We start from the raw sequence: 10,563 nt of genomic DNA on the forward strand, positions 1-10,563 counted from the left end.
AGAATTAGAATCAGAAAAGGTTTATTGTCACTGAACATAATTCACAAAATAGGAACTTGCTTTGGTGATTCGGTGCAACATCAAACGATGAACAATGATAAAACAACATATATAAGATGAAAAAGCCCCTGAAGGCTTGGGCCCTGGACACGGCAGACGGGACAAACGATGTCTTAAAAGGTCGTGTTCTTGGTGGCAGTGAGAGGAGGCTGTTGCTGCGGTTACTCCTGAGCCCACATTGTTGAGTTACTCCTGATGCCCTGGTCCTCCTCCACCACAGCTCCCACAGACTCCACCCTTTCCCCCGTCACACAGACACATGTATGTTTGAGTATGGGATCAGAACCTGTGACTAGATGGGCTCCATACAAGTGCATATGGTCCTCACGTGGTCCACACGCAGCGGTCACTGCTCATGTTAAGGCTGAAGTCCAGAGCAGCAGAAACACTGAGGAGCTGTGAGTACAATGTGCCTGGGCACCATCGGCTCAGCTCTGCAGACGTCACATGATCTATGCTCTTTTTCTCTTCCAAACTACACGTTTATTACTGTTTATTGTGTTTTTATGCCAATTAAAGCTGAAAATAAAGAAGAAATAAATAAGTAGGAGTCACTTTTGAATAAGGCTGATTTCACCACTAGATGGCGCACTCAGAGGACATGTCATGTATTAATGTAAGAAATGTCTTTGACTTGTTTTTGTTCATCCTTTCTACAAATAATAATGGATTCATATCACAAAGAGATATTGACGTGTCTCAATCATTATTTAATATGACACAGTCACGTTTGGACCTTTGACTTTTTTAATTGAATGTAAGACACAAAGACATATTGTATCAGACACAAATAAACACTGATATGTTTATGTCTGAGACACAATTAGGCTGCGTTTTACATATTAACTGTTACTCAAGATATATTAATATATCATTTAATATGAATTAAAGCGCTCCGTGAGGACTCGGGAAATGCGTGTGCCTTGGCGCTTCAGTCTAAAACAAGTCTTAAAAACTAAAGTAAAAAGGGCCTAAAGAGTCTTTTAGTTGGAGCAAAATCTGATCCTAAATCAATAAAGTTGTGTATTTTCCAATCCAACCCAATCCACTTTATTTATACAGCACGATTTACACAACCAGAGTGTTCCAAAGTGCTTCACAGCAGGTAAAAGACTACAGAGGCATAAATAGGATAAAAGTAATAAAATAAGATATAAAAACTAAATCAAATAGAAAATTAAATCAAACAAACACACTAAAATCAATGCAATAAAAATAAACAAAATAAAATAAATATAAAGGTGCTGCCCTCCCAACACATATAAAACATACAATCAACACATTACATGGAGTTAAAAGCCAGAGAAAACAGATGTTTTTAGAAGCGATTTCAAAAGAGGCTTTTCTTATGGGGAGTGGCACTTTGTTCCACTGGAGCTGCCACTGCAAAGGCTCGTTCACCTCTGACCTTTAGCCCGTGGCACTGCCAGGAGCTGGTCAGCTGACCTGAGGGAACGGCTGGGAGTGTAGGGGTGTAGCAGCTCGGAGAGGTCAGGAGGGGCAGGACCATTTAAGGCTTTAAAAGTAAATAAAAGAGTTTTAAAATGAATCCTAAAATGGACGGGCAGCCAGTGGAGTGAAGCTAAAATAGGAGAAATGTGCTCATATTTTCTTGTTCCAGTTAAAAATGTTGCTTGTTCTTCTACAATCCATGTGTGTGAGAGACTTAAGAGGCAGTAGACGAGTCAAAGGAGTCAAAAGTCACTTATTGGTGAAAGAAGAAGGCTAAAGTTCAACAATCTGGTGTCTCCACAACATAGTAAATGTGCTGTACTTTGACTTGATAGAATCTTGTGTTTTTACAGCCGTGTGTCACGACCGGCTCGTCTCGCTCCGTGAGGACTCGGGAAATGCGTGTGCCTTGGCGCTCCGGTCTAAAACAAGTCTAAAAACTAAAGTAAAAAGAGCCTAAAGAGTCTTTTAGTTGGAGCAAATATCCACACTGTGTCCACGGACATCTCCCCTGAACACCACGCCCACTTTTAAACTGTCAATCATGTCATCTCAACGTTCATGTTTATAAATGAGAATTGATGAGAACAAATCTGTCTTTGAATAAATGTGGATTTTGAGAGGCTCCAAAGCAGAATGTGGAACGTCTGAAAAACATCCACATTCACAGGTGAAGAAAGCACAGTTTAGGTCGTCCACCAATGATTTATTCACAAATATATAAATGCACATCTCATTTGACCTGCATCAATCCATCAATGTGTCTGTCACAGTGAGTGTGATGCTCTGAAGCTGTGGACCACTTTAAAACACTATTCTGCAATATTCATATTGAAACTGTCGTCATGGAATTAAACTGGAGCCAAATTCAGCTTTGTGTTCTTCATGTTTTATAAAGGCTCAAGATCAGACTAAACTAAGGGTCAAAAACATGAAACATAAGAAGATCAGATCGGTATCAGATCGGTATCGGATCAGTATCGTAAAGAACAAACATTAAAGATCAGTATTGGATCTGGAGCCGCACAAACTGAACGTCCCAGTTCAAAACACTGATGAGGTTTTGAGCCAAACTAAACATGTTGAAGCTGATCACACATGAGCTGAGCCTCCAACCACCTCATTATCATTGATTTACCTTTGAGAAGAAACAGCACTTTCACACTTCATATTTACTCTCACTAACCTGTTTAAATCATCACATTTTAAATGTGTCTTTGTGTTTCAGATCACTGTGAGCTCACTCTGGATCCAAACACGGCACACAGAAGACTCCATCTGTCTGAGGACAAACGGACTGTGAGAGACTCTGAGTCAAAACAAGTTCCAGATCATGAGGACAGATTCACACACTGGTGTCAGGTCCTGGCCTCCTCCGGCCTGAGGGGGCGCTGTTACTGGGAGGTGCAGTGCTGGGGGAACGTTGATGTAGCAGTGAGTTACAGAGGAATCAGACGGAGAGGAGAGAGTGAGGAGAGTGAGTTTGGATTCAATGATCAGTCCTGGAATCTGAGGATCTGGGGAGGAAAATATTATTTTCTGCACAATGAGAAAGAAAGACCTGAGTTTATGTCAAGTTTGAGAAGATATAAGCTGTCATCTCAGTTTTCTCCAAACACCTCCAGAGTGGGCGTGTTCCTGGACTCTGAGGCTGGAGCTCTGTCCTTCTATCAGGTCCTCTCTGGTGGAGAACTGTCCCACCTCCACACCTTCAGCTCCTCCTTCACTGAGCCTCTGTTTCCTGGGTTTAGACTGAGGTTAAACAGTTCAGTGTCTCTGGTGGAGCTGAGCACACAGCGCCCCCTGGAGGACTGACACTTCAGGTCCTGTTAGTCTGGTCTCACCCCAAACACAAACACATTTAGAAAAAACATTTAACTTCAATGAGCATTTTATTATTCATATTATTTTGTCGAGATTATTTTAGTGTTCGACGAATCAAACAATTATTTCTGTTTTACATTGGAACGCTTCAAAAAGGAATTTGTCAAATCTGACTAAACTCTCATGGAGTCAGAAACTGTCACTCATTCTCAAACATTTTATCATTATCATCATTATTATAGTTTTATGTTTTCAAAAGTCCCAGGACAAAATGGTATTTACTCCCTGAACATTTGTGATGAAATGTTTTGCTTCATGTTTAATAAATGTATTTAATATTTCTTTGATTTTCAGGATGAATTGACTGATGATGGTTGACATTTTGCTGATGATGTGATTTATAATAAAAGAGGGTTTCATAATAATCACTGGATATTGTCTCTTTTTCCGACCATTCTCTGTGAACCCTAGAGATGTGTGAAAATCCCAGTAGATCAACAGTTTGTGAAATACTCAGACCAGCCCGTCTGGCACCAACAACCACGCCACCTTCAAAGTCACTTCAATCACCTTTCTTCCCCGTCCTGATGCTGCTTTGAACTGCAGCAGATCCTCTTGACCAAGTCTACAGCCTAAATGCATTGAGCTGCTGCCGTGTGATTGGCTGATGAGACATTTGCGTTAACGAGCAGTTGGACAGGTGTACCTAATAAAGTGGCCGATAACTCAGCAGCGTCCACACAAAGAGCCCTCATTACAGGGGTCACCTTAGACTGTATTAGATCCTGTTTAACCGTGTTGGTCAGAGATCCTGGGAGAGACTGGACACTCTGTTTAGATCTTCTTTGGCTACAGCAGATCTGATATTTGGCACAGAATTCACACACAATGTTCTTCTTTCTCCACGAACAGCGTTAGAAAAGCTCTGGTGGAGAAAGGTCCATCTCCTGTTCACAAGTACATATCTGTTATTCCACGTGGGAGAGTTGTGCGCTTGAACTTGTGTTTGAAGAGGAGTTTTTCATCAAGAAGGACCTGCAGATGAAAATGTCCCACTCACGTCTCAAGAGGAAGTCAAGACCACACAACTTTTTCAATATTAAACTGTGAATATAGTAGCAGAGAGAGCACACTGGACTTTAGTCGCTCCAGGTCCATTTCTTTTTAGTTCTTTTCTTTATTTCTGAGTCTGGATTTGTGAATATGACATTTTTCCAGAATGACCAGAAGGTTTATAATGTAACGTTTGTTCAGATTGTTGTAAAAAAGCAAAGAGCTCGTCTCGAAATGGAAAAGTCAAGTTTGGGCGTTAGATTTATGAATGAACCTGACACGACATTTCCAGAAGGTGGCAGTGTTGGGACATGAGCAGAAGAGTTACTGTTTCAGACTTTGACTGACAGAATGTACCACGTGTGTATTTATATACCTGTGTGAGTATTTGGGGGCGTGGCCTCTGACCTCACAGTCCAACAGTCCACTCGTTTTCATGGTCTATGGGTGTGACACAGATTCTGCTCAGCTTTGATTTCACATTTTAGAGACGTTTATGGAGTTTTAAGGAGCAGAAAAACCTCCTCGGACTGAGAAGTGACACAACGTGAGTGACTTTAATCCACTTTTATATCTCTTTTATATCTCTTTTATACCTCTTTTGCCATCACAAGACTTAAAGACTTAATCTCTCTGAACATAAATGAGATGGTGGAGCAAACGTCAGAGTCTCTTCTTAAAGAATTCCAAAGGTGCAAAAGGAGGTTCTGAGCTCACAAAAAGCCTGAAGAAGATGATTGTGGACACGTGTGAGTCTGTGGATCCAGAGACCAGCAGTGTCTCCACTTACTGGGGGACTGTGGTGGCTGGATCAATGCTCGTTTGGGGCGTAGGGTGTAGACAAAGGATTCACGCTGACAAAGCTCTGCAGCTTTTCAAGTTAGTTTATTTACAGAGAAAGCAGTGTCAAATACAGGACAGCAGAAAACAGCGCCCTGGGTCCGCTGGTGATCAGGAAGACGAACCCCGTCTCTGGGCGCACCTCGCCTTATATACTGAAACCGCACAAAGACCGATAAACAATATCTGACAGGTATGACCCTATCCATGTACCAACGGATTAGCCAGTGAGAGAACAAGATGTAAAAGTATCCTTATTTGGGTAGCACCAGGGGAGAAGTTACAGAAATGAGATCATGAGAAAACACAGATGTATACGAGGCATCTCAAGGCCTCGCAGCCGATGGAGACATCTCTCATTCGGTAGTTAATCAGATGTGGGCCCCTTACATTCCGTGGAATAGACATTTTGGTAGAAACACACATATTCCCAAAAGCCAGTCTCAGAATGAGGCCTAACTTTGCATGGACCTAGTTTTAATACACTTCAGGACGTTTGACACAGAGTTGGACAGAAGAGCGATAAGACCCCAAATAAAAACCATGAGACGGCTCGTGTGGAAATCAGCTCTTTTATGTGTGTTTCTTTATTAAACATTTGGTCATTTTAACTGTTTTGGTGAATAAATGACGGACTTTAGATCTTTGAAAAGATGAAGTTACTGATTGTTCATTTGCTGAGGTTCAATAGGGCGGAGCACGCCTCAACCGCCGCTATCGCACTGAACAGAAGGAACTGTTCAAAATCATATTCATCCCAAAGAGATGGATCATTCTAAATATTGAGGAGGAGAAATGTACTTTCATTATTTGCAACATCTATAACGTGTGAATAAATGATCAGAATTGAGAAAGGAATCCCAGGGGGCGTGTCTAATCGTAGCAGGTGATTTCAAACATGCACCAAATGATTTAGTGGATCAAATACCTCCCAGAAGAGTTTTGACCTCCACATTTAAAAGCACAGAACGAACGAGCGACTAAATGTGACGGACATTTGGCACTTTCTAAATCTGATATCAAGGAATATTCTGGACATAATTCCAATCGATCAAAGTGTGTCATAATTATGCCCCATTCTCTGACCGTCAGCTGACCTCAGGCTGGTGCAGAAGAGAACCAGATATTAGAGGCTTCTGGAAGTTGAATGTGAATCTATTGAACCATGATGTGTTTTGTCAAATGGTTGAAGATTATTCCAGAATATTCCCAGTGTAAAAGTTGCGGTGAAGAGGAGGAAGTAGAAATGAAAGGCTTAAAAGACGAGACGGCTGAAGGTGCTTTTGTGACATCGACGTGTAAATGGAGAGAATATGGGGAAAACTCAAGCTTCTTCTACAGAAAAAAGGAACCAAAAAAGAAATGGTGTGAATGACCTAAAAGTAACTGACAAAGTGTTATTATCTAAGTCTCTAGATATTCTGAAATATGTTGAATCCTTTTGTCAAAAAAGTCAAATCAGTCAGATTCTCAACCAGATGTTTCACGATAACGATCGTGGAATGACAGGAAGTGGAAAAAAGCCCTAAAAAAAGGCCAATTGCCCGGTGTGATGGGTCTCCAGGGGGTTTTAATGCTCCATTCTGGGACATGATTGAAAAGCCATTGTTTAAAGCGCTTAATCAATGTGTCACCTTGGGAGAAATGTCAGCTTCAGTGAAACAAGGCGTGATCTGCCTGATCCCTGAACCCCAAAAGGATCCGCTGATGATTGAAAACTGGCGTCCAATCACACGCTTCAATACAGAGTGTAAAATACTGGCCTCAGTTTATGCCAAACGTCTTAAATCTGGCCTTTCGGACATAAACGAGGCACAAACTGGCTTCATGAAAAACCCTCACATTAGTTCCAATACCAGACTGTGTTAGATGGACCTGATGATGCAACGCTGACTCCCAAGACTTGATCCTGTTTTTAGGTCTTTACCAGGCTTTTGACACCAGAAAACCTGACTTTCAACCGACAAATTGCAATTCTGGGATAAAACGTTATAATGTTGAGCAAAACTTCAAATATATTCATCTTAACTGCATTTTTTTTATTTATTTATTGTGGTTTGGTCAAAAACAAAACAAAAGGTGCTCAACATTCAAGCACAAAACTAAATTCGAGATACATTCATGTTTTTGGACCAGGTGTAGCAGAAGCCAAGGCTTATTGTGCCGACCCTTCTCTCAAACGCTCAACATTGGTGGACATTTTATAGTTCACAAGCCACAGTTCATCAACACAAACAACACCACATAAAACTGGACAGTCTGCTCACAGTTTCCTCCACAAACATTCAAGGTTTTAGAACAAAGCTGCAGTTTCATTCTGCTAAATATTTATCAATGATTGTTTTCTTAAAGATCCTTTTAAACAGAAATAAAGAAGTGGCATTTTTTAATTCATCGCAACAATTGTTCCATAATTGAACTGCTTTACTTGACAAACAATGACCCTCGGCGTGGTTCTCACATAAGCTCTGTCAAATATACACGTTCCCCTTAAACTATATTTACTTTCCCTCTGGGTAAACTTTATCCTCAATGATGTAGGGACTTGATTATATTGAACTAAATACATAAATATAGCAGTAAACAGGTCTTACCAAATCATAACATTTTAAAAGCTTAGATTGAATGAACAAAGGGACTCGGCGAGTTATAAGATGCAGGATTGATCAGTCTAATGGCCTTTTTTGTAGAATGAAAATTGGTTTAGTTCTAGTTTTGTTTGTGTTTCCCCAGATCTCAATACCATATATTAAATATGGAGTAATGAGAGAACAGTAAAGTAAATATAAAGCATTTTTGTTCAAAATATACTGCAATTTGTATAAAATTGCAATAGTTTTTGAATATGTGTTTTCCATGTAATTTATCTATGATCACTCCAAGAAACTTAATATAATTGACTCTTTCAATTTCATAACTATTTATTTTAATTTTGATATCATTATCTATATGTGTGTTACTGAATACCATCAATTTTGTTTTATTTCAGTTCAATGATAATTGATTGAATGCAAACCAGTTGTTTAGTTGATGCACTTCTCTCTCCATCACCTTCACCAACTCACTAAGATTATGACCCGAGCAGTAAACTGTGGCATCGTCTGCAAACAACATCAAATTAAGAACATCAGACACTTTTTGGATATCATTAATATATAATACAAATAATTTTGGGCCTAAAACAGAGCCTTGTGGCACACCCACAACTAATTCTCTGACAACTAGACTCTGCTCCCTTCAGATGAACTTATCAGAATCGATCCGATAAGTCATTATTTAACCAAGAATTTGCTTTTCCCCTAAAGCCACATTTTTCCAATGTTTGTAATAAAATTGTGTGGTCAATTGTATCAAATGCTTTCTGTAAATCCAAAAATAAACCTATTGTATGGAGTTTTTGATCTAATGATTGGGAAATATGTTCAACCAGATGAACAACTGCCATCGTTGTGGACCTGTGCGCTCTAAAACCAAACTGATGCTCATTTAATATATGCTTCACTTCAACATAGTTATCTCATCTTTAACAAACTATTTCTCATCTTTTTGAAAATTGTGAAAGTAAAGAAATGGGTCGATAATTACAAGTCAAATGTTAGTCACGGCCTTTGTACAAGGGAATAACCTGCTATTTTCATTTGATTAGGAACAATTCCTGTTTGAAAAGATCAGTTACAGATGTGAGTAAATGGATTGACAATATGTTCCATGATTTTTTGGACTAAAAACATATCGAACCCATTATTATCTGTTGATTGTTTGTTTTTACAGCTCTTCACAATTTTCAATATTTCATTTTCATTTGTTATTATTATTATTATTATGTCTCTTGTGTATTAAATCATTCATTATTTTCCATGTTCCCTGGATTTTCTGTCTATGTTGCATTAATAATTGTGTATAATATTCTTTCTTACAATTTCTGATTATATTAACTCATTTATTCTTGTATGCTTTATATTTATTTTCACAAACCTGCGTTCTGGATTTTAGGAATTTCCTATAGTTGATTTTTCTTTCTGCCTTAATTATTCCTTTAGTGAACCAGGGTTTCAGCATCTGTTTTTTACAAATTATTGTCTTAAGTGGACAACAATTATTATAAATATCAAGTAATTTTGCTAAAAAGACTTCATATGCTTCATTAGGATTTTCATACCTATAAATTTCATCCCAATTTTGTTTATTTCATTCCATTTTCAAAGTCTGAATGTCTTCAGGTGTTCTATGTCTCACTGTTCTTATGTCGCTCGTCTCATTACACCGTGTTTTAAATACATTTTGAAGAATTGCAAAAACAGGAAGATGGTCACTAATATCAGTCATTAAAAGACCTCCATCAATTTGACCAGTTTCATTTGTAAATATGTTATCAATGAATGTTGCTGATTCTGTTGTTATTCTAGTTGGTTTTACTATGACTGGAAATAATGTCCTGTTATAAAAAGTATTGATAAAGTCTGTGGTTTTCTTGTGTCCACCTGGTTAAGCAGCTCAACATTCAAATCACCACAGACAATGTAAGACTTATTTCCAATTGAGTGAAACATATTAGATATAAAGTCATTCAAATGATCCAGAGAAGAACCAGGTGTTCTATAAATGCAACAGTTATTTGTGTTTGTTTCTCCATGTGAATCTCAAGCGTGACACACTCTAACATATGATCAACTGTAGTAGACATGCTTTCTATAGCATTACAATGCAGGTTAGAATCTACAGAGAGAGAACTCCACCTCCTCTTGTCTTTTCTATTCATTACAAACAGTTCATGTCCTTCCAGTTCAACAGCTGAGACTTTATCCTCATCGAACCATGTTTCAGAAATAGCAACTACACTAAACTTTGGGAATAAGCTTAAATAATCTTTAATAAATGGGACTTCTACTATTAAAATGTATCACAGAGAAAGCATGTTCCATGTTCACTCTTAAACTGTTCTTCTGTGTAATATTGACAATTTGTCTGACTACAATAAGTATCAGGATTTATTTCCTTTTCAACATCATATTTACCATGTTTAACATTTAAATCATTTAAGTTATTGTAGAAATCAGTTGGATCATCGATATCATTGATGGTCTCATCATTTAAGTGTGTATTTTGTTCTACCGTGGATCCAAGTTCTGGCATGTTGTAAGAAAATATATATATATATATATAAATAATAATAGTATCAATAACAAAAATAATGGCAAAATGTCTGGAAAAGTCCACTGGTCCAAACACAAGTTGTTCCATAATCCAAACGAAAGGTTCATCTTCATAGAGTTCATAGTCCATTAAATAAGAAAGTCTCATCCCTATAATCCAAAACAAACCATCATCTTCATG

General features: G+C 38.3%; 1 protein-coding gene across 1 annotated transcript; it reads left to right on the forward strand.

Annotated features, from left to right (window-relative positions):
* Nucleotides 1-116: 116 nt before the first annotated feature.
* LOC140355711 (stonustoxin subunit beta-like) lies at nucleotides 117-3,742 on the forward strand. The gene is made up of 2 exons (XM_072440368.1): nucleotides 117-198; nucleotides 2,741-3,742. The coding sequence occupies exons 1-2, from the start codon at nucleotides 117-119 to the stop codon at nucleotides 3,325-3,327; spliced, it is 669 nt and encodes a 222-aa protein (XP_072296469.1). The 3' UTR covers nucleotides 3,328-3,742.
* The last annotated feature ends 6,821 nt before the right edge of the window (nucleotides 3,743-10,563 follow it).

The sequence above is a fragment of the Eucyclogobius newberryi genome, unplaced genomic scaffold (assembly GCF_026437365.1).
Source record: "Eucyclogobius newberryi isolate DKJ021-1_F unplaced genomic scaffold, fEucNew1.0.hap1 SCAF_12, whole genome shotgun sequence".
NCBI classification, from domain to species: domain Eukaryota; kingdom Metazoa; phylum Chordata; class Actinopteri; order Gobiiformes; family Gobiidae; genus Eucyclogobius; species Eucyclogobius newberryi.